The sequence below is a fragment of the Dendropsophus ebraccatus genome, chromosome 6, assembly GCF_027789765.1.
Source record: "Dendropsophus ebraccatus isolate aDenEbr1 chromosome 6, aDenEbr1.pat, whole genome shotgun sequence".
Taxonomy (NCBI): domain Eukaryota; kingdom Metazoa; phylum Chordata; class Amphibia; order Anura; family Hylidae; genus Dendropsophus; species Dendropsophus ebraccatus.
In genome coordinates this window covers 126293567-126317430 of record NC_091459.1, presented here as the reverse complement: position 1 = coordinate 126317430, position 23864 = coordinate 126293567, and the positions used below count along the sequence as shown (strand labels likewise).

Genomic DNA, 23864 nt, shown 5'->3' with positions numbered 1-23864 from the left:
ACAAACTATAACCTCTAAACCTCTATAACTTATAGTCAGACATTTACAAGCAACAATTTTTTTATCTAATGATGACATGATGATAAAAAGTGCTCCAATATACTTGCTCTTTTTTTACATATGTGTCCATAAGTTTTCCTAATACTGTATATTTTATATTTTGCTAATTTCAGGAGAAACCAAACCCAGATTTATATTTTCATGATGAAAACCTATTATCTCTTGTGTTGGACTTGTTCACTGCTGGAATGGAGACGACTTCTGTCACACTGAGATGGGGCCTTCTATTAATGATGAAGTATCCTGACATTCAAGGTAAGAAGATATTTCTATGGTGATACTAGAGACAATGGCATCTTCCTCTTCCTGTATGTTTGGCGGCTTTTTTTTTCAGCCATGCATCATCATGCAGGAGAGTTTTTAGGAGTTCGTAGCATCACGTCGGAACCCTACATGTCGATAGCAGCGATTGGCTGTCCAGATTAGATGACCTGGGCATATAAGAATCAGGTCCCGAAGGTCACCGATGACCTTGCAGCCCTTGCTTCATACATTACCTGTCCAGGCGCAGGTCTTCTTCTCCCGATCCCGATGCTGCCGTGCGGGACCGGGAGAAGAAGACCTGCGGCCTGGACAGGTAATGTATGGTTCTGCTGAAATCGCCGGTTGCCGCCGCGCACCGCTATTCAACCGTAGCGATGCGCTGGTGGCGAACGGCGATTTTAGGTCTCAACCTAAATGAACGATCAGCCAATGACATAATCATCGGCTGATCGTTCTCTCTATTCCACGGAGCGAAAATCGGCCGATTTCGAAATGGGGCCAATTCGGCCAATTATCGCTCCCGTGGAATAGGCCCCTTAGGCAGGGAATTAGTGTGCGGTTAGGCAGGAATCCAACACGAAGAACCCAACAGTTGTTTTCTCGTTTTTGCATTCTAAGAGCCATCTTTTTTTCTACTTGTTTTGTACAATACATAGGAATAGATGTAGATGCATTCAGTTCAGGACAAGTTGCACTGTTTGATAGCAGCCTTTATTTTTTCATATTCTGTATTGCCAAACAAAGTAAAAAAAAAAAAAAAATAATTGATGCAATGAGATTTTACAGATGGGCAAGTACAGTAGATCCTGCAAATGCCTGCAAACTCCTACATCGTCACATCAGGGGGCTGTGTATCCTCTCACATCATCACACCAGTACAGGGGAGTGTGTTATTCACATGATCAAACCAGCAAGGTGAAGTGTGTCACTCCAGTTCATCACACCAGTAGGGGGCAGCCTGTCCTCCCTTTATCATCACACCAGCAGGGGGGGGCACTGTGTCCTCCCCACATCATCACACCAGCAGGAGGCAGTGTGTCCTCCCCACATCATCACACCAGGAAGGGGCAGTATGTTCTCCCCACATCATCACACCAGCAGGAGAAAGTGTGTCCTCCCCACAACACCAGACCAGCAGGAGGCAGTATGTCCTCCCCACATCATCACACCAGCAGGGGGCAGTATGTCCTCCCCACATCATTACACCAGCAGGGGGCAGTATGTCCTCCCCACATCATCACACCAGCAGGGGGCAGTGTCTTCTCCCTACATCATAACACCAGGAAGGGGCAGTGTGGAGCTGAAAAGTCAGGAATGAAATGCTCACACAAGGTTCAATACTCCAACATGACTGTCCTTAGATGTCAAACAGAACCTGGACAGTTCCAGTTAGTAGCAGTGCAGGTTTATAATTCATGATACCACGTTCCCTCATGTAACCAGTCTTCCCAATACCGCCTAACAGCTGTGTTGGAACGACCTAAATGGCGGCAATTCTTCACAATGACCATTCTGCTTTTCTCCGTCTTATGAGGCTCTTCTTTCAAAGTCTGTAAACTGGGCAACATGCACTGGGCAAAAAATACATGAATTTGATAAAATATTGTTTATTTCTTGTTTGAATAAACATTAAAAATTTGTAAGAACAGTCAGCAATATACCACAAAGGTTTGAATATAGGGTGAGATTTGTCAAACATGGTGTAAAGTGAAACTGGCTCAGTTGCCCCTAGCAACCAATCAGATTCCACCTTTCATTCCTCACAGACTCTTTGGAAAATGAAAGGTGGAATCTGATTGGTTGCTAGGGGCAACCGCGCCAGTTTCACTTTACACCATGTTTGATAAATCTCCCCCATGTTTTATATAACCAGTTTAACCAGGGTTAATTGTTAATGCTGCATTACTAATCAGGTTAGTTAGATTTCAAAGACTCCAGAAGACAGAGGGATCTTTCCCCATTCCGGTGCCAGAGGGAGTCGATATGTCTAGTGTTCTTATCTCTCATAATGTGATTGTTAGGTCATTTTGTTAACTACGGGAAGAGAGAACATCTTGTTTGCCTTGCACACTGGACTGGGAGAGAAAGCACAAAGAGATCAGAGAAGTTGCTGTGACTAAGAACAAAGACTCAGCGTCTCTGGTATTCATGAGAAAGCTGACAAGTGTGATTCAGAATATCCCCTTTGACCCAAATATAACTATAAAACAAGCAGGATTTTGATTAGGAGGGGCACTCTTAGGTTGGAAGTCTATAAAGGCCCTATTACATGGAACGAGTATTGTCCGTATTTGGACAATATTGGTCATTACGGCCAATAATCCTTCTGTGTAACAGAAGGCAACGATCAGCCGACATGAGCATAGTCGGCTGATTGTTGCAGTTGTTTGTCTTTTAACATGTTGAAAGACAAACGACTCATACAGCAACGATCTGCTGCCATTGCCCCACCGAATAGGAGCGGCGGCAGCAGACCGCCGCTATCCCCTATGGGCTGCCCGGACGATCCATCGATCACCCGGACAGCCCCCGTGGCTCTCCCTTTATTCAACCGCTAGCTGCCGTCGCGTGTGATAGCGGCAGCAGCGAGCGGAGAACAAGAAGCAAACGAGTGCTGACAGCGCTTGTTTGCTCCTCTAGTCACCGCATTAGAGGCTTAAGGTTGGGAAAGACTCTGAGGTAAGCGGCTGGAGGCACTGAGGGTGCTGATATCTCTGGGAAGGATTCCTGGAGCAGGGAGACCTCTGCCAAATCATTGAAAGGAAAGATTCAGGCCTGAAAGAACGGAGTTCAGACTTGGTAGCTATATTATTAGCTGTTCATTCCTATAGTATTGTATTTCTGTTATGGTACTGTATATGGTTCATTGCAATAGTTTTTGACACTTGCTGATTATTTTGGGTTATTTGTTGATCATACCTGATGATTACTTTTTGTACTGTTTTGGATTCGTGGTGGTTTAACCAGACTCTCATCTTCACAGGATATGTTGCCCCTTGATCCGGTTACAGTTCTCTTATCCATCATAGTATGTATTTTCTTGGTAACTGTTTTATACAAAGAGAAGAATTATGTTTCTCAGAATTATCCTCCTGGGCCAAAGCCATTGCCGTTAATCGGGAATATTTTCGACTTGGATGTAGAAAAGCCTCACTTATCATTCCAAGAGGTAAGATCTAAAGATATATGACATTACTAGATTTTTCGTCATCTACTGAAACATTCTATGGCTGAAAACATCTACAAGGAGATCTTCGTAGAGGTAATTTAGTGATTGGATGACTTGTCTCAATCAAATACATTCCTTGTCCATCTACCTATGTATCATTCTTGATGTGCACTGGTTGTGTTATAAATATCTCCAAAGCTTCTTCTAAAGACATTTTAATGTTTTTGGTGGCCCCAAGAGGTGGACCTGTAGGTCTGTCTATTCCTTCCAGTTATACAAAGTCTGTTTCTGTAATACTCAGAGATGTTTGCATGAGCCAAGCTGCACAAAATATTCATAGGACCTTTTCCAGAGTCTTTAGTTTCACTATTGGTGCCTCGCTCACCCCAGTAGGTTCTCTGGTTCTATAAGGAACTTTAAAGGGAATCTGTCAGCTCCCGGGCCCTACCTAAGGTGCTGAGAGTGTGCTGTAGCTGGTTATCCCCTAGTGAGGATGGTACCTTTTAGTAATTTGTATGTGCAGGGAATTATGCACAATCCTACTGTAGTTAAGTGTCAAAGAGGACTGTCAGCCAGTGTCTCTGATTACAGATCAGTCCTCTGTATGCTGTTTATGTCTGAAAGAAACACTCACATATAGTTAAATCTCTGAACTCCATATGGTTAACTCTAGGGGTAACTCACCTGTCTATAGACCTGCCAGCAGTTCATCCTTTGGTTCAAATCTCCTGATGGAAATTAAAATAGGTCTTTTTTTTTTTTTTTTCATTGTATCATTATTATTATATCATAATAAGACATAACCTGCCTACAGAGGACTGATCTGCAATCAGACATACATGGATACAGCCTAAGGCTATGTTCACACTACGTAAGTTTCTGGCCGTAGCGCGCTCCGTGAATAAGCGGCCGGAGATTTACGTAGTTTGCGTACAATGGAAAGTATAGGATCTACGGCTGCACAGTTCACACTACGTAAGAACTTACGCCCGGATCGTATGCAGCGCCGTAAAAAATGAACCAGACCATTGTTTCGGGACGGAAATGCTGTAACTTACGCCCGTAGCGTAACATGCGGTCCCGTACGGAGTGGTGATTTTTTTCTTTTTTGCACTTTGATTTCCCGATCCAAAAGGTTCTGTGGGGTGTGTCCGGGGCTAGCCGAAGATATCCTAGTAAAATACCGCTGTCAGATCGCTACGTACGCCGCTCGGGAAGCGTACGTACATTACGGGCGTAAGTTCGGGGATCGTACGTAGCCGGCCGCAACTTGCGTAAATCCCGGCCGGACATTTACGTAGTGTGAACATAGCCTAAAGCTGTATCCATGTTTTCGAGGAGTCTCTAGGGGCATTCAGCTTTTTCATTCAGGTTCAAAGAGCATTGATAAACCCAAACAGTTGGGTAAGTTGACAACACTAATAACTTGTATTTTGCAGCTTGCTAAGAAGCACGGCTCAGTGTACAGTATAAAGATGGGAGTCCAGAAGATGGTTGTGCTGTGTGGATATGACACTGTGAAGGAAGCTCTTATCAACCATGCAGAAGTGTTCTCTGACAGACCGCCCATGCCAGTTTTTGTGGATTTTTCAAGAGGATACGGTAACATTTTATTAAACCATGATAAATTAGGTGCAGGAGAAGGCCACACCTCCTCCCCGATTTGAGTGGGCTTACACCTAGCATACGCCCCTGAGAGAAAAAAAAAATCTGCTCCTTTTCTGTGGCATACACCAGGGGCTCTCATTGATAAATCTGCTACTATGTCTACTCCTCAGGTATGGGCTTCTCTAATGGAAATAACTGGAAGACTATGAGACTGTTTACTCTTTCTACATTACGTGATTTCCGCATGGGAAACAGAACCTTAGAAGAAAAGATCAATGAGGAATCCAGTTATTTAGTGCAAACATTAAAATCCTACAAAAGGTAATAAACTAATTTTATCATACTGAAGATTATGTGTAAGAGCTAATAAAAAGGTGTAGATACAGAATACAAAAATAACTACTATTATACTGCCTCCTATGTACAAGACTATAACTACTATAATACTATCTCCTATATAGAGGAATATAACTACTATAATACTGCTCCTATATACAAGTATATAACTGGTATAATACTGCTCCACTATACAAGAATATAACTACTATAATACTGCCCCCTATATACAAGAATATAACTACTGTAATACTGCTCCTATATACAAGGATATAACTACTGTAATACTGCTCCTATGTACAAGAATATAACTACTATAATGTAGCAGAGTAGAAAACAGAAACTGGGGCACTCACCGATACTTTCAAGTTGTAATACCTTTATTCTGTCAGACTACAATCCATGGGTGAGGGACGACAGATGGACTGGCGGGCGCTTACAGTTTCTCTTTTCTACTCTGCTATATTGCATATCCTGCCTTTTCATTTCTGGGAACACCCCAAGTACAAGCACATACAAGTCGGGTCAACTACACATCCTCTATTGTTAGCGTTGCCGGCAGTGCCGACTGCACTCTTTCTGTCTATAACTACTATGGGCGAATGGAGTGGCGATCGTCACCGGAGGGATGGTGAGTATGGTGTCTGTGTGTGTCTGTGTTTTTTTTTTTTTTGGGGGGGGGGGGGGTCCCGCCGGAGTTGTCCTTTAAATATGGCTTGTGTAAGAAATACAGAAATCACAAAATAAAGTAGAGGGCCCATTAGTTTTTAGGGGGCTTTGAGATACAATCAGGTGGTGGCTGCACCTATTTACACTCTGCGACACCTCCATTACACTTTGGAAGCAGTAGTGAACTTAGATATGCCTTGTGTAAGAAATACAGAAATCCCAAAATATAGTAAAGGGCCCAATAAAAGAGTACTGAGCACTTCTTAGGGGTCTGTGTGCAACACCTAATGTCCCCTTTCTGCCAGCAGCTGATCACCACAGTGTGCTGCTGAAATCGTTGTAGCTGCACTGCAAGTCCCAGCCAGCAGTCTGTAGTTATACAATTAAAAAACAATTTAAAGCCCTTACAAGGGCTGTTTGGATGTTTTGCTAGTATTCCCTGCCTACTGGAACGCTAATTCCCTCCCTAACGCTCTCCTTGGCCAGCAGCAGCTCTGTCCCTAATCTCTTCCAGCATACGTCTGAAGGGAGCACTACCGACGGCGCTTTTTATACGGCAGGGTCATCTGATCTGGCCAACCAATTGCTGCTATTGACATGTATGGGTCCCACGTGATCGCAGGATGTACCAAAGAGTCTCCTGCATGTTTATTGGCTGAGAAATAGCGCCCAAACTTACAGGAAAGGGATGATGATATTTCCTTGAGTATTGTGAGATGCTCGTCCGAGTAACGAGTACCATCGAGTACCCTGATACTCGAACAAGTACCAAGCTCGGACGAGCATGTTCGCTCATCACTAATAACTACTATAATACTGCCCCTATATACAAGAATATAACTACTATAATACTGCTCCTATATACAGGAATATAACTACTATAATACTGCTCCCTATATACAAGAATATAACTACTATAATACTGCTCCCTATATACAAGAATATAACTACTATAATACTGCACCTATATACAAGAATATAACTACTATAACACTGCTCCTATATACAAGAATATAACTACTAAAATACTGCTCCTATATACAAGAATATAACTACTATAATACTGCTCCTATATACAAGAATATAACTACTATAATACTGCACCTATATACAAGAATATAACTACTATAATACTGCTCCTATATACAGGAATATAACTACTATAATACTGCTCCCTATATACAAGAATATAACTACTATAATACTGCTCCCTATATACAAGAATATAACTACTATAATACTGCACCTATATACAGGAATATAACTACTATAATGCGGTTCAGGGAAGAAACAGAGTGCTGCACCTCACACCTATGGCTGATACTAGTGCCGCTTGGCTAAATAAAAAACACATCAGAATTTTGTGTATGAATTGATCAAGCCATACTGCCCCATGTACCTCGTGCCGGTATCTGATACACATGGGTCCCTACACTAAGTCCACACCGTGCCAGTCAGTGGCCACCAACCCCACAGGCGTGCACAGCCAGGGAACGGGGGCCATGGGACGGCCCTGCGACCCCCATGCCACAGGACCAGACCCAAAAACACCACACCAGAACCCGGCCCATGTAGGGACCCATGTGTATCAGATACCGGCACGAGGTACATGGGGCAGTACGGCTTGATCAATTCATACACAAAATTCTGATGTGTTTTTTATTTAGCCAAGCGGCACTAGTATCAGCCATAGGTGTGAGGTGTTTCTCTCTTTTCTCCGTGTATTGCACTCCTCCTGGTGAGACCCACATGACCGCAATTAGCAGGAGACACCTGAGTGCACATGGTTTTAATCCCTCCTGTTTTTTCCCATTCTGTTTGCTGCAGCTATGGTGAGCGCAATACCTTATCCAGACTTGTGCTGCTTGGGGGCGACCTTCTCCGCCGGCGGTGCTGGCCGGGTTCTGGTGTGGTGTTTTTGGGTCTGGTCCTGTGGCATGGGGGTCGCAGGGCCGTCCCATGGCCCCCGTTCCCTGGCTGTGCACGCCTGCGGGGTTGGTGGCCACTGACTGGCACGGTGTGGACTTAGTGTAGGGACCCATGTGTATCAGATACCGGCACGAGGTACATGGGGCAGTATGGCTTGATCAATTCATACACAAAATTCTGATGTGTTTTTTATTTAGCCAAGCGGCACTAGTATCAGCCATAGGTGTGAGGTGCAGCGCTCTTTTTCTTCCCTGAACCGCATAACTACTATAATACTGCTCCTATATACAAGAATATAACTACTATAATATAGCGGTAGAGTGCAGTCGGCACTGTCAGCAATGCTAGCAATAAAGGACATATGATGAAGGAACCAACCTGATGTGCTTGTACTTGTGGTGCTCCCAGACTAAAAGGTAAGAGTGAGCAATGCAACAACGAGAGAAGAGAGAGACTGGGGCACTCACCGATGTTCCAAGCAAAAGTCTTTATTCCGATAGACTAAAGTCCATGGTGGAGGGAGGACAGATGGAATGGCGGGCGCCTATACCCCGGAACGACGTTTCACGCCCACTCTGCGCTTCTTCCTGCCGGGAAGGACCGGGGAAGTGAGTGGACTTCTTTTCCCTCGGCCACCTCCTCCCCGGTCCCAGCAAAAAAGTGCCCCCCCCCGCTGGAGTACACCTTTAATTTTGCATCACACTCTGACTAGCCGCCCTTTACCTTCTGTCTCCATCCCCTTGCGGGCAGGATTCTGCATCCTTATGTACCAGTCTGCCATTTACCTTATTCATGTGACATGTTTCGCTTTTGTCATGTTTCTTTTTGTCATCCCCTATCACTTGTATAGCACTCTGAAATCAAGGGTGATTTAAAAATAAATAATGATAATAACCTGTACCAAGTGGCATCGCTATAGGGGTTGCTGCGGGGTGCAGCTCTGATCATGTCCATGAATCAGACTCCCTTCGCCAAATTTAATGGGATATGCCAGAGAAAAAAAAATATTTTTTTTTAATCAACTGATATCAAAAAGTTATGCAGATTTGTAAATAACTTCAGTAAAAATCTTCAGTCTTCCAGTATTTATCATCTGCTGTATGTCCTGCAGGAAGTGGTGTATTCTTTCCAGTTTGACACAGTGCTCTCTGCTGCCACCTCTGTCCTTGTCCAGAGCAGTAGAAATTCATGGAAAAAAACCTCTCCTGCTCTGGACAGTTCCTGACATGGGCAGAGGAGAGCACTGTGTCAGACTGGAAAGAATACACCACTTTCTGCAGGACTTACAACAGCTGATAAGTACTGGAAGGAATGATTTTTTTTCATAGTAATTTACAAATCTGTATAACTTTCTGATTCCGGCAAGAAATTCCACAAATTAACTCTTAACCATCTGTTAACCGAGAACTATTCAAACCAAGAGAATGCCAAGAGTGTGAAAAGCTGCCATCAAAGCAAAAAAAAAAAAAAGTAAAAAAATAGAAAAACAATGGAATTGAAAAGGTGTGCTCCAGCTGTATATACAATGACATCATTTATATTCTTCTCCACAGTTGTACAATGCGTTTCCATCTCTGATGCGCTGGATTCCAGGAAGTCACAAAACTGTTAAACAAAACCGGGATGAATTTCATTTGTATATTAGAGAGGTCTTCACAAAACAAAGGGATCAACTGGACGTCAATGACCAGAGGAATCTTATAGATTGTTTTCTGGTCAAACAGAAAGAGGTAACGTAAAAATAATTTCCTAGGCATAGAGCAAGTAAGAGAGCTCTAAACTCCTGCACAACTAAACGTTATGTTTACGTACATGAGCTGGTTTAGGACAATGCCTTAAAGCAACATTACTCTTTTCATATTGGGAGCCATTATAAAGTCTTAAGGAAACTTTTTTTTTTCATATATATATTTTGCTTTTGCTTTTCAAACAACAGTGTGAATGCTACCTTGAATGCTTTTTAGGTGTTTTATTCAATCCCATTGACACAGGTGTATAAAATCCAGACCCTACCAATGCATCCCAGAGACCATGTAAAGTTACAGTGCAGTCCCAAGACCCAAGTCCCAAGTTATAAAAAGTGGGGTACAGAGTGCCTAGGCACATATAAAACTACATAAAAGTCATCATCTGGCATTAAAATCAGCACAAAAAAACTGTTCCTACCAAGAGATTCATGGCATGGTTTAAATGGCCAAGCGCCTGTGTGTAAGCTTTAAAGTGACTCTGTACCCACAATCTGCCCACTCCCCACCCCCCAAACTGCTTGTACTTTCGCATAGCTGCTATTATTTCAAATCGGTCCTGGGGTTCGTTCGGCAGGTGATGCAGTTATTGTCCTAAAAACAACTTTTAAACTTGCAGCCCTGTATCAAACTGCCATGGCCTAGATTGTTTATGCATTAGGCTGGCACAACCTCTCTGTCCCTCCTCCCCGCCCTCCTCATCATTAGGAATGCTCCAGGCAGATTTTCTACTATTCATCACCTGTGTCAGCACGGCACATGGGCTGGATCGTTAAGGCACCTGTGCAGCGTTCAGACAGGTGAGGAATAGGAGAATACCTGGCTGGAGCTTTCCTAATAATGAAAAGGGTGGGGAGGAGGAGGGACAGAGAGGGTGTGCCAGCCTAATGCACAGACACTCTAGACCACACCAGTTTGACACAGGGCTGCAAGTTTAAAAGTTGTTTTTCAGGACAATAACTACATCACCTGCCGTATGGACCCCAGGACAGATCACGGATTAAAAGCCACTATGGGAAGGTACAAGCGGTTTGGGGGGGACAGACTGTGGGTAAAGAGTCACTATAAATTACTAGGCATAATGCCAAGTGTCAGATGGAGTAGTGTAAAGTTGTCCCCTACTATGACACTCCTCTATCTGGCAAACACTTCCTCTGGAATCTGTCCCTTTCAACAGTATGAGGAAAGCCTAATTCAGTTCAAGCATGAAGGTGCCCCGTGTAAAAAGCAATGTCTATAAATATATGGAGGGGGAGTCTGGTATGGATAAGCTTGACTGGCCACATGGAGCCCTTACCTCAACCCCATCCAACACGTCAGCCAATATGTTGTCTTTAGTGATGAGCGAGTACTAAAATGCTCGGGTGCTCGTTTCGAGTAACGAACCCCATTGAAGTCAATGGGAGACTCTAGCATTTTTGCAGGGGACCCAAGTTCGGTAGAGGGAAGTTCGTGTGAAAACCTATCAACCCCAGAAAATTATGGAAACAAAGGAAATGGACAGGAAACAGCAGGAGCAGCATGTATGCATGTCTCTGAGGCTGCCTAATGGCACCATTATGCCAAATTCTGGGCAACAGCCTGGTTAAAACAGAGGTAGGCATATGAACCACCCAAAACTCAGCATGACACAGCATGGCAGTGAGAACACAGAGAACCATTAAAACAGAGGTAGCATATGATGAACCACCCAAAAACTTTGCCTGACACAACATGGGGGGGGAGAACACAGGGAACCATTAAAACAGAGGTAGCATATGAACCACCCCAAAATTTAGCCTGACACAGCATGGCGGTGAGAACACAGGGAACCATTTAAACACCGGTAGCATATAAACCAGCCAAAAATTGGTGACAGCAAGGTTACTGTGTGTTTCCATTCAGTGACAGCAAACAAGGTTACTGGTAGTTTGCATTCAGTGACAGCAAACTAGGTTACTGGATGTTTGCATTCCGTGACAGCAAACTAGGTTACTGGGTGTTTGCATTCAGTGACAGCAAACAAGGCTACTGGGTGTTTGCATTCAGTGACAGCAAACAAGGCTACTGGGTGTTTCCATTCATTGACAGCAAACAAGGTTACTGGGTGTTTTCATTCAGTAATAGCAAGCAAGGTTACTGTGTGTTTGCATTCAGTGACACCCCTTTTACACTGTGCAAGCAGTAGTGAACTTAAATATGGCTTGAGTAAGAAAGACAGAAATCTGGAAATATACTTGTGGTCCCACTAGTTTTGGGGGGCTGTGGTATACAATCTGGTGGTGGCTGCACCAATACACTCTGTGAAACCCCCTTACAATGAGCAGTGAAGTTGTATGCAGGATGTACTACAAATCCCAGCAATCCAATGTAGTACAGCAGGACCACCAGCCACAAAATCATAAAAGAGTACTGAGCACTTCTTAGGGGTCTGTATGCAACACCTAATGTCCCCTTCCTGCCAGCAGCCAATCAACACAGTGTGCTGCTGAAATCGTGGTAGCAGCACTGCAAGTCCCAGCCAGAAGTCTGTAGTAATACTATTAAAAAAAGCTTTTAAGCCCTGAAAAGGGCTGTTTGTTTGTATTGCTAGTATTCCCTGCCTACTGAAATGCTAAATCCTACACTGACACTCTCCCTGACCAGCAGCAGCTCTGTCCCTGATCTCTCACAGCATGCGTCTGAAGCGAGCACTGCCGGCGCCGAGTTTTATATGGCAGGGTGATCTGATCTGGCCAACCAATCGGTGTTATCGACATGTATGGGTCCCATGTGATCGCAGGATGTACCAAAGAGTCTCCTGCATGTTTATTGGCTGAGAAATAGCGCCCAAACTTACAGAAAACGGATGATGAGATTTTCTCGAGTATCGGGAGATGCTCGTCCGAGTAACGAATACCATCGAGTACCCTAATACTCAATCGAGTACCAAGCTCGGACGAGCACATTCACTCATCACTAGTTGTCTTTTAAATCTATCCGTAAGCAAAACCAGCTGTAACCTCTATAAAGTTATATCCATAGCAAGGAATTTTGAATCTAAAAATGACATGATGATAACGTGTTCCCATATACCTGTTCTTTTTTGCATATGTGTCCATAGGTTTTCCTAATATTGTATATTCTATATTTTGCACATTTTTAGGAGAAACCAAATCCAGAATTGTATTTTCATGATGAAAACCTCACATCTCTTGTGTTGGACTTGTTCACTGCTGGAATGGAGACGACCTCTACCACCCTGAGATGGGGCCTTCTATTAATGATAAAGTATCCTGAGGCTCAGAGTAAGGAGATATCACTATGGTCTGTTGTTAATAAGATGGGTCCTGGAACAATTGTTAAAAAAGAAAGTGAAAAAAAAGGGTCCAGGATCATGCCACACATCATGAATAAAGGGCTGTCTAATTAAAGAACATATATTTTTTTACGTAACATTAGTTCCGCCCCCAATGCACTAAAATGCCTCATTAGCATAGGAAATAAACACCTATAAATGCGGTTCAGGGAAGAAACAGAGTGCTGCACCTCACACCTATGGCTGATACTAGTGCCCCTAGGCTAAATGAAAAACACATCAGAATTTTGTGTATGAATTGATCAAGCCATACTGCCCCATGTACCATCGTGCAGGTATCTGATACACATGGGTCCCTACACTAAGTCCACACCGTGCCAGTCAGTGGCCACCAACCCCGCAGGCGTGCACAGTCAGGGAACGGGGGCCATGGGACGGCCCTGCGACCCCCATGTCACAGGACCAGACCCAAAAAACCACACCAGAACCCGGCCAGCACCGCCGGCGGAGAAGGTCGCCCCCAAACAGCACAAGTCTGGATGAGGTGTTGCACTCACCATAGCTGCAGCAAACAGAATGGGAAAAACAGGAGGAATTAAAACCATGTGCACTCAGGTGTCTCCTGCTAATTGCGGTCATGTGGGTCTCACCAGGAGGAGTGCAATACACAGAGAAAAGAGAGAAACAAAATGCGGTTCAGGGAAGAAAAAGAGTGCTGCACCTCACACCTATGGCTGATACTAGTGCCCCTAGGCTAAATGAAAAACACATCAGAATTTTGTGTATGAATTGATCAAGCCATACTGCCCCATGTACCATCGTGCAGGTATCTGATACACATGGGTCCCTACAGCCTAGGGGCACTAGTATCAGCCATAGGTGTGAGGTGCAGCGCTCTTTTTTTCTTCCCTGAACCGCATTTTGTTTCTCTCTTTTCTCCGTGTTTTGCACTCCTCCTGGTGAGACCCACATGACCGCAATTAGCAGGAGACACCTGAGTGCACATGGTTTTAATCCCTCCTGTCTTTTCCCATTCTGTTTGCAGCAGCTATGGTGAGCGCAATACCTCATCCAGACTTGTGCTGTTTGGGGGCAACCTTCTCCGCCGGCGGTGCTGGCCGGGTTCTGGTGTGGTGTTTTTGGGTCTGGTCCTGTGGCATGGGGGTCGTAGGGCCGTCCCATGGCCCCCGTTCCCTGACTGTGCACGCCTGCGGGGTTGGTGGCCACTGACTGGCACGGTGTGGACTTAGTGTAGGGACCCATGTGTATCAGATACCTGCACGATGGTACATGGGGCAGTATGGCTTGATCAATTCATACACAAAATTCTGATGTGTTTTTTATTTAGCCTAGGGGCACTAGTATCAGCCATAGGTGTGAGGTGCAGCGCTCTTTTTCTCTTCCCTGAAACACCTATAAATGATGCACAGTCAGGGGTAGGGTGATTACTAATTTAATTTACTAGTTTTAGAAATTTAGAAATATTTAAGTCATGTCTGATAAAGTCTTGACAACATTAAGAGTATTTTTTTACTTTCATAACAGAAAATGTTCAAAAAGAAATTGAAAAAGTCATCGGTTCAGCCGAGCCCCAGCTGGTGCACCGCCAACACATGCCATACACTGACGCTGTTATCCATGAGATTCAGAGATTCGCCAATATCCTGCCATCCAGTTTGCCACGTCAGACAGCTCAAGATGTCACCCTAAAAGGATTTTTCATTCCGAAGGTAAGTAATAAAAAAACATTTAATGTATGTCCTAATTTAGGGGACATGAGGTCTATAAAACCGTTGAAAGTCTTTAGAAATAATAGAAGAGGCCTCCCTTTGAGTGGCTACTCTGTTATAAAGCATTGCAGTCATCTACTGAAATCATTGGATGTCCACTAATGTCAGTGGGTGTGGTGGAAAGCATCATTACTCTTTAGTGACACTTATAGGTAGCCACCATGGATGATAGGTTAAACCAGGGAGATGAGAGGTTGGGTCCTCAGGACAGCTGGGCGTAACAGTCTCTTGGGCAAAGTCTATTAGGATGTCACATGTAGCTTTCAGGATGACTGACTCATAGTTATAGTTTAGGCTATGGTCACTACTCTACTCAGCGTTGGGTGTGGCACACTGGGCATTCACTAACGATTGGCGGACATGGTAGCCACTGAACTCTAACTAGAAGAGTCCTTACACAGCTATAGTTCTTCTTCTGTCTTGCCAATTGTTCCTGGCAGATCAAGAATGAGGAGTTTAGACAATATGAGGTAAAACCTCCTAGACTCCACACAATGCCATGATCAATGCGTTCTTAGCCCAGATCTCTTTTAGGTTTATGTGGCAACTGGAAGAGGATTTTGGTGTTTTTAAAATATACAGCTCTGTTTGTTTGTTTTTTGCTTCTAGCAGATGTTATTGGGAGTTGGCATATAACTATGTCTGAGGCTTTTCACAGGGCCTAGCTGACAAGTGTAGATTAAAATGTTTCCTCTCTCCCGGTCTATCCAGGACTAGTTTAGGTAAGCACACTTGGCCAAGGCCAGACTGACTCACTAGAGATTTCCAGTCCTTTGGAGAGAGAGATTTGCAGTAATTGTTTATAACCCTGAAAAGGATTAAACCTTGTGGACACCTCCCTGAGACCACACTTCTGTTAGAAGTTAACCAACAGAAGGTCATGTGACCAAATTTCTTACGTCCTTGACATGTGACCCCTGATAATGGCAATAGAGAGCATTGTTCACCTTTATATTATTCTTACATGCAATACTAGACGTGCTTAGTAGTGTGACAAGCAAAATAACAGTGTATGCGAGTTAATTCACGAGTCACATACAGATGTTTACACTTTGAGGCTACGTTCACACTGAGTATGTTTCCGTCCGTAGTGCGAACCGCGCATATATACGCACGTAGTTTTGAGGTTGATGCGTTCGCTGGGAAGTATACGATATACGCCCCCACAGTGCACACTACGTATAAGCTTACGGCCGGATCGTATACGGCGCTGTGAAAAATGAACAAGACCATTGTTTGAGGACGGAAATGTTGAAACTCACGGCCGTGGATTTCCATGCGGTCCCGTACGGAGTACTTATTTCAGCCAAATTGAACTTGATTTTTCGATCAAAAAGGTTCTGTGAGTTTTATTGGGCTGGGCGAATATTTCCAAGTAAATTACATGTTTCAGATCACTTCGAAAAAAGCTAGGGAAGCATAACTGTACTACGGGCGTATGTTCGCGGTTCGTACGCATCCAGCCGCATGTCGCTTATTCCCACGCCCGTAGTTTCAGCCGCACATGTACGAAAAGCGTACGAAGTACGGCCGGACTCATACGCAGTGTGAACATAGCCTGAAACAGATTTCAAAGCCACACAACAACTTTATACAGATAGAAGCTGGGAAATTGGTACCAGGACATTGCACATTAATCGCTTTGGAGCACTGAGGAGAAATACTAAGCAAGCTCAGGCCCAGAGTTTGTTTATATGTACTGGGTGCCACGTGTGGATTACAGCTTATATCTACCAATAGCAGTAGGGATTAGACATAACTTTGATCCCAGATGTTTACCACATAGTTACCATGGTCAATAAGAACTGCAGAAGCTAGACAGTTAGATGAGTGGGATTCCCTGTCACCAGATCCCAGAGCGCAACTGAAAGCCTCTATAATGGCACTCATGTTATGCTTGTATATTCAAATTTGCTTTGAAAAACCAAATGTATAAATTCATAAAAACAAATTTAATATACTTCCTGTTCCCACATATCACAGAAAAAAATGTTTTATTAATTTCCACATCCAAAAATGTACGCACTATTAAGATTTGTTATTTATCCCACATGTTAAATGTCAAGACTTTGCCATATTTATAAGAATAGAGAATTTTTTTCATAGTTATTTTCACTCTTGTCATGCCAAGAGTGGGGTTCAGTGAGCCCACTGTCCATGTCTACTTCACCTGCTGCCCTAAGCAGCAGCCCTCAATTGGGCTATGAGATAGATGGTAGTAGGTAGTAGTTGGTTGTGGGCTGCTACCCACCAGTCAAGGATTAAAGGCTACATTGTTTCTGAGGGGACCGGCCTAATGCACAGGCCCAAATTAATATTCTTGCTCCCCTTTCCCTTTCATCCCAAACATCTGAGTGGATGTTTGAGAAAATGTAGAACAGTCCTTCTCAGTACCCTATCAAATGTATACAACTGGGAATAGGATGAACATAATAAAGACTTCAAGGGCCATATGATGCCCAGATAGAATTGATGGTGGTCTTTCCCTACTGACTTCCTAATTCATGAATTCCCAACATTTTCTGGACTCTGATGGAAATTTTTTCAAAAATGAGGCCTTCATACCATTTTCTGCTGGTGAGTAACATCAAAGGATGGATAAGTGGACACCACAAGAACTTCAAAGGGGCTACATGCCACCAGACGCCATGATGGACGAATACTCATATGTTCTCTCTGTTTTCCTTTCTGTAGGGAGGAGAAGTTGTGCCGGAGAGAACTTGGCTAAAGTATAGCTCTTTCTCTTCTTTACAAAGCTTCTGCAGAACTTCACATTTACAGCTCCTCCTGGTGCAAAGTTGGATCTCACCTCTGCCGTTGGCTTCACCTCAACCCCACAGAAGCATCAGATCTGTGCTATTCCTCGCAACTAATGGACAGATTTCTATTGTTTGGCCAATGTATATATTTCTTTTATCATTGTCTGTAACAGCAGTGATGGGTCATTAGACTACAGAATCAGAATTCACCTTTATCAGTTGCCTTTCCTGGGTCCTAACAATGGCTTTCAGTACTCAGATACCGCCAAGACTTATGGTAGTCTTATCCAGGCTTAGAAAAACATGACTACTCTCTTCCAGAAATAGCACCACTCTTGTATTTAGTTAAGGTGTGGTTTGCAGCTTAGTTCAATAGTTGTAAATGTAGGTGAATTGTAATACCACAAACACAACCTGATGACAGGGGTGGCACTGTTTATGTAAGAAAATAGCAGTTTTTCTCTTAGGGCCTGTTCATTCAAACTAGGTGGAATTCAGCGCCTCCGCTCTCTGTGGCCCTCCCATAGACAGCTCAGTGTAAACTGGCCCTAATACTGGATGGCCTCTTTAACCCCTAGACGACCCTGGATGTACCGGTACGTCCTGAGCTATGAAGCACGCTCCGGAGCGGAGCGCACTTCATAGCAGGTGGGGGCCGGCTGCAACCAGGAGCTGGCACTTCACCGTTAGTGACATGCTGAAACGATCGCGCTGCCGCATGACATCAACTCCTTAAACGCTGCAGCGTTTAAGTGTAAGTGACAGGGGGAGTCCCCTGTCACTTACTGATTGGGACCCCCGCAGTGTGACTGCAGGGGTCCTGATAGTTAAAACGGACCGCCGGAGGTCTCTTACCTGCCTCCGCGCAGTCGCGATCTGTTCACTGAGCCTGCACAGGAAGGCTCAATGAGCAGAGCGCCGATAACACTGATCAATGCTATGCCTATGGCATTGCAATGATCAGTGTAGAAAATGAAAGTCATGTATGTACAAGTCCCCCAAAGGGACTTAAAGTGTTTAAAAAAAAGTTAAAATCACGAACACACTACCCAAAAACCCCTCCCCCATTAAAAGTTTAAATCACCCCCATTTCCCATTATATAAATAAAACATATAAAAATAAATAAATAAACATATAATATACCGTAGCGTGCGTAATTGTCCAATCTATTAAAATATAACAAGCGTCATTGCAAGCGGCGAACACGAAAAGAGGGGAAAAAAAGTGCGCGGATTACTGATTTTATGTTACATTATATATTTAAAAAATTAATAAAAAGTGATCAAAACGTCCGATCTTCACAAATATGGTATTAATAAAAACTAGAGATCATGGCGGAAAAAATGACGCCCCATACAGCCCCATAGGTGAAAAACTAAAACGTTATAAGTGTCACAATAGGCCCATTTTATTAATAATTAATTGCCAAAAAAAGGATTTAATAAAAAAATACATATATAACATTAGAGAATCTGTGTAACCTGCCTATGGTTGTGTTCGGACTGACCTATAGAATAATAGTGTCATGTCGCTGTTACCATATAGTGCATTACGTAGACACAGGAACCCCCCCAAACGTTACCATATTGCATTCTTTTTTACGATTTCACCTATTTATATCTTCATAAATAATATATTTGGGATTTCGTCATACATGTTATGGTAAAATGAAAGAAGCCATTACAAAGTACAACTATTCCTGTAACAAACATTACATGGCCTTTTAGATAGAAAGCGGAAACTGCTAGAGCTCTTAGAAGGGGAGGAGGGAAAAACGAAAGCGCAAAGATCAAAATTTGCGCGGTCCACTGGGTCATTTGGGGCCTGGTCCTCAAAGGGTTAAACAGCCTAAGAGAGAGGGCAACTGATGCATAATAACTTACTCCACATTGGGGGGGGGGGGGGAATAGACAAAACATAGCAGGAATTGAACAAACAAAAAAGAACAATGTTTGCAATTTACATGCTGGTAAAAAAAGAAGCCAGTAAAAAGTTTAATAAAAATTGCCCATAGCAGCCTATCACTGCTCAGCCTGAGCTGAATGGTGAGTAATGATTAGTTATTGTGGCCGGTTTAATCCAGTTTCTATTTAACACACTTTAATATTTCTGGATCTAAGTCTTGAGAATAAGATATCCCATGGTATGGGGATCAACATTAAGGGGGGCATTTATGAAAGGTCCGCTCGAGGCGTATGCCAAGAAGAAGGCACAGAATTGGCCCTTCTCCCTGGCGTACGCGTGCCGTAACCCCTGCTCCTCCAATGGGTGGGCAGAAGGGGCTTGGGTGGGCGCGGCAAGGTGGGGAGGAGGCATAGCATGTCTTGTAGGTGAAAGGAAGATCAATAAGTTTATTGGACTACTCAAGCTTTTTAAAATGAGATTGGAAGAGTTTCTGGGGTCCATTGCAGTTGGATTAATTTTTTTTGTGTACTTTTGCTGTACAACATTATTGGTGTACAAATTGAGGCTACGATATTACATGTAGATGTGCCATTATTTTGATATATATTGAACAGATGTTCCTGAGCTGATGAAACCCTTCAGGCTGGGGTGCCCCATTTTGTGTGTCCTTTCTGCTCTTTTGGTTTTGTTGTTTGCCTCCTAAGGGCACAGGGTTACATCCCATAGTAAACTGTAATTTTGAGCTCCCAGACCTTTTTGTTTTCTTTGCTCACCTTAAGGTCTTTTGTTACCGTTTCGTTTTTTTATTTCTTTAAAAGAGAAGTCTGGTGAAATTTTTTTATTAAAGTAATGTATTGCCCCCCTAAAAGTTATACAAATCCCCAATATACACTTATTATGGGAAATGCTTATAAAGTGTTTTTCCCCTGCACTTACTACTGCATCAAGGCTTCACTTCCTGGATAACATGGTGATGTCACTTCCTGGGTAACATGGTGATATCACTTCCTGGATAACATGGTGATGTCATTTCCTGGATAACATGGTGATGTCACTTCCTGGATAAGATGGTGATGTCACTTCCTGGATAACATGGTGATGTCACGACCCGACTCCCTGTGCGGGCTGTGGCTGCTGGAGAGAATGATGGCAGAGGGACACTGAGAGACAAAGGGCACTGGAGGGATACTGAGCATCCCTCTGCCATCATCCTCTCCAGCAGCCACAGCCCACACAGCTCTGGGAGTCGGGTCGTGACATCGCCATGTTATCCAGGAAGTGACATCACCATTTTATCCAGGAAGTGACATCACCATGTTATCCAGGAAGTGAAGCCTTGATGCAGTAGTAAGTGCAGGGAAAAAAGCACTTTATAAGAATTTCCCAAAATAAGTGTATATTGGTGATTTGTATAACTTTTGAGGGACAATATAATACTTTAATAACAATTTTCACTATACTTCTCCTTTAATCAACTGTATAGAAAACACTTTTCTACGTAGCGGCATAACGCAAAAAAGTATACTGGAATATTAAAGGGGTACTCCGGCGGGAGGCTTTTTTCCGATCTGGCCGGGCAGGAGGTGGCTGAGGGCAACAACGTCCACTCACCTCCCCGGAACCGCTGGAACCGGGGAGATAAGTGGACGTCGTTGCCCTCAGCCACCTCCTCCCCAGCTAGGTAGGAAAAAAGCCACCCCGCCGGAGTACCCCTTTAAAGAAAAGTTAGATCCATAAAGTTTAAATGTTCTTTCCCACGAGTGTAACATCTTTTATCTGACTATTGGAGGTCAATTTCAATCACATACAGTGCGTCTTCTATCCGGTCAATCATTGTCATTTGTCAACAAAATCTATAGTTTATTACTGAGTTTCACCAGTCATCAGCAGCTTTAGGCTGGGTTCACACTACGTATATTTCAGTCAGTATTGTGGTCCTCATATTGCAACCAAAACCAGGAGTGGATTAAAGACACAGAAAGGATCTGATCACACAATGTTGAAATTGAGTGGATGGCCGCCATTTAATGGCAAATATTTGCTGTTATATTGAAATAATGGCCGTTATTTACTGTTATATGACGGCCATCCACTCAATTTCAACATTGTGTGAACAGATCCTTTCTGTGTTTTTAATTCACTCCTGGTTTTGGTTGCAATATGAGGACCACAATGCTGACTGAAATATACGTAGTGTGAACCCAGCCTATTGTAATCTGTATTATCACCTTTAGTGTTTTTAAGGGGCACTCAAAAGGTTTTTTTTTGTTTTTTTTTTAATAAACATTGCTTTACTAAATTTATATTACTTTGTAATATAGCTTCATTAAAGGGGTTGTTCACCAAAAAAAAAAAATCTCTCAAATCAACTGGGGCCAGAAAGTGCCAGAGATTTGTAATTTACTTCTATTTAAAAATCCCCAGTCTTCCAGTACTTATCAGCTGCTGTATGTACTGCAGGAAGTGGTGTACTCTTTCCAGTCTAACACAGTGCTCTCTGCTGCCACCTCTGTCCATGTCAGGAACCATGCCTGGACAGCGCACTGATTGGCCAAGCGGGACTTGCCGAGAACCCCCGAAGCAAGCTGGAGCGGGGACCAGGGGAAGTATACGCTTCGGCAGCCGGGGGGTTAACAGTGCATACACCCAGCGGGATGTGCATCTGTGTTTGTCTGCCCATAGAGTTTACTGAGCAGGGATTCGCATCGGGTCTTGCTGCGAATTCGCAGGGAGAAATCCACTGCAGATCCAGTACGTGTGAACGTACCCTTAGGGAGCATTTTTATTCAATAACAGGTATAGGAGCCTCCAGATTTACACAACATGGAAGGAAAACACATTGCAATTATCTATATACAAAACAATGTTAGAGTGGGCACTCACAGCTCCCCTGCCCTCTGACTGGACACGCGCTGCTGGGAGACCTTCGTAGCCACCGCTCATACCAGAGGTGCACTATCACACACAGGCAATCAAATCTTCAGACTGTAGGGTATAGTCACGGCACTCACCGGGTCAAGTACAGGTGCTTTATTTCAGGTTCACGATACAGATAACATTAGTCATATGACATAGAGTTGAGGCTAATGAAGCGCTAGTAACCGGGAAACGGGCGTTGCTCTACCTGTTTGTGGAAAGCACACAGGGCAGCGGAGAGCAAGGAATCCGCCGGAGGTTATCCAGGCAGATTCTGTAGTGTGACCGGGCCCTTAGGGTGTGTTTAAACCCTTATAGACTGAAAGAAGGTAGACAATTCGAAGAGAGGCTCAAAGTCCTGGAGATAAGGTGGAGCAAGCTTCCTTTACATAACAAATCCTTACTAATCATGTGCTATTGTTTTCAACCAATATTTGTATTGTGTAATGTGTTGGTTTGTTTGCACCATTGTTATATTCGGACCATTGACGCATGAGAGGGATGTGTTAAGCAGAAGCGCAATATGAAAGCAAAACAGCCGCCATAGGCTTTATCCATGTTTTCCAGAACTCCCTAGGGTTTCATCCAACGTCTCCAGCCACCAGTAATCACATGCACAGCACTCGGGTTTGGTCAGTTCACTCATCACTACCTGCTATGTGATTGACTTGCATGCTTGCGGCTTGAGCCCCATCCGACTTTCCTCCTGGAAATCTAATTTCCAATTGATTGCAGCCCATATACACTGGTTTTGTGTTAGAACACTACTCTTGCAAGTAAGTATTTATTATTATGTATATTATTTTCTATTTTTTTATAGCATGCTCCATTGTGATTGACACTTTTAGTGACAGCTTCCTAAGGGTTAAAAATGAGGCAGAGCTACTGATGTTATAGATTTGTACGCTAGTGTGCAGAGGACAGACCATAAAAGAGGGATCAGTGTTGTGCCCCCCGGTATAGTCCATACTGCAGGGTTACAAGTAAGACATCACCTTCTTATTCTTTCATGGTTTCTGTTCTATGGGATATATTCAGTTTATTACACTGTAAATCCTGAAAGTGCATCTCAGTTACTGCTATGTATGTTGTTACTTTTTTTTAAAGGGATTATCCAGGATTAGAAAAACATAGTTGCTTTCTTCCAGAAACTGCTTCACCCAGGTCCTCAGATTGGGTGTGGTATTGCAACCCAGAGCCAATCACTTCAATAGAACTGAGCTGCAATAGTACAAACAACCCAAGGACATGTTTTTTTTTTTTTAAGAAGTAGCCATGTTTTTGAAATCCTAGATAAGGCTGGGTTCACACTGGGTTCTGTTGAGATCCCTTTTTCCATTAACTAACATTAGCTAAAAATAAAAACAGATTAAAAAAAGATCAAAACGGATGTGGGTTTTTCTTTTTTTTTTTTTTAAGCATAGATAAAAATGTGG

General features: G+C 43.3%; 1 protein-coding gene across 4 annotated transcripts in view; it reads left to right on the top strand.

Annotated features, from left to right (window-relative positions):
* LOC138796017 (cytochrome P450 2K6-like) overlaps positions 1-23864 on the top strand; it is a 55928-nt gene that overhangs the window by 4800 nt on the left and 27264 nt on the right. The window contains exons 3-10 of one of the 4 annotated variants that reach the window (XM_069975886.1): positions 174-315; positions 3308-3493; positions 4933-5095; positions 5272-5422; positions 9589-9765; positions 12905-13046; positions 14603-14787; positions 17542-17747. In XM_069975886.1, the coding sequence (XP_069831987.1) occupies positions 17720-17747 (28 nt within the window). In that variant the 5' untranslated portion in view covers positions 174-315; positions 3308-3493; positions 4933-5095; ... (3 more) ...; positions 14603-14787; positions 17542-17719. Of the gene's footprint in view, positions 1-173; positions 316-3307; positions 3494-4932; positions 5096-5271; positions 5423-9588; positions 9766-12904; positions 13047-14602; positions 14788-17282; positions 17425-17541; positions 17748-21751; positions 23205-23864 lie in introns of those variants that run through there. The other 3 variants (XM_069975888.1, XM_069975887.1, XM_069975889.1) reach the window with 3 other exon arrangements.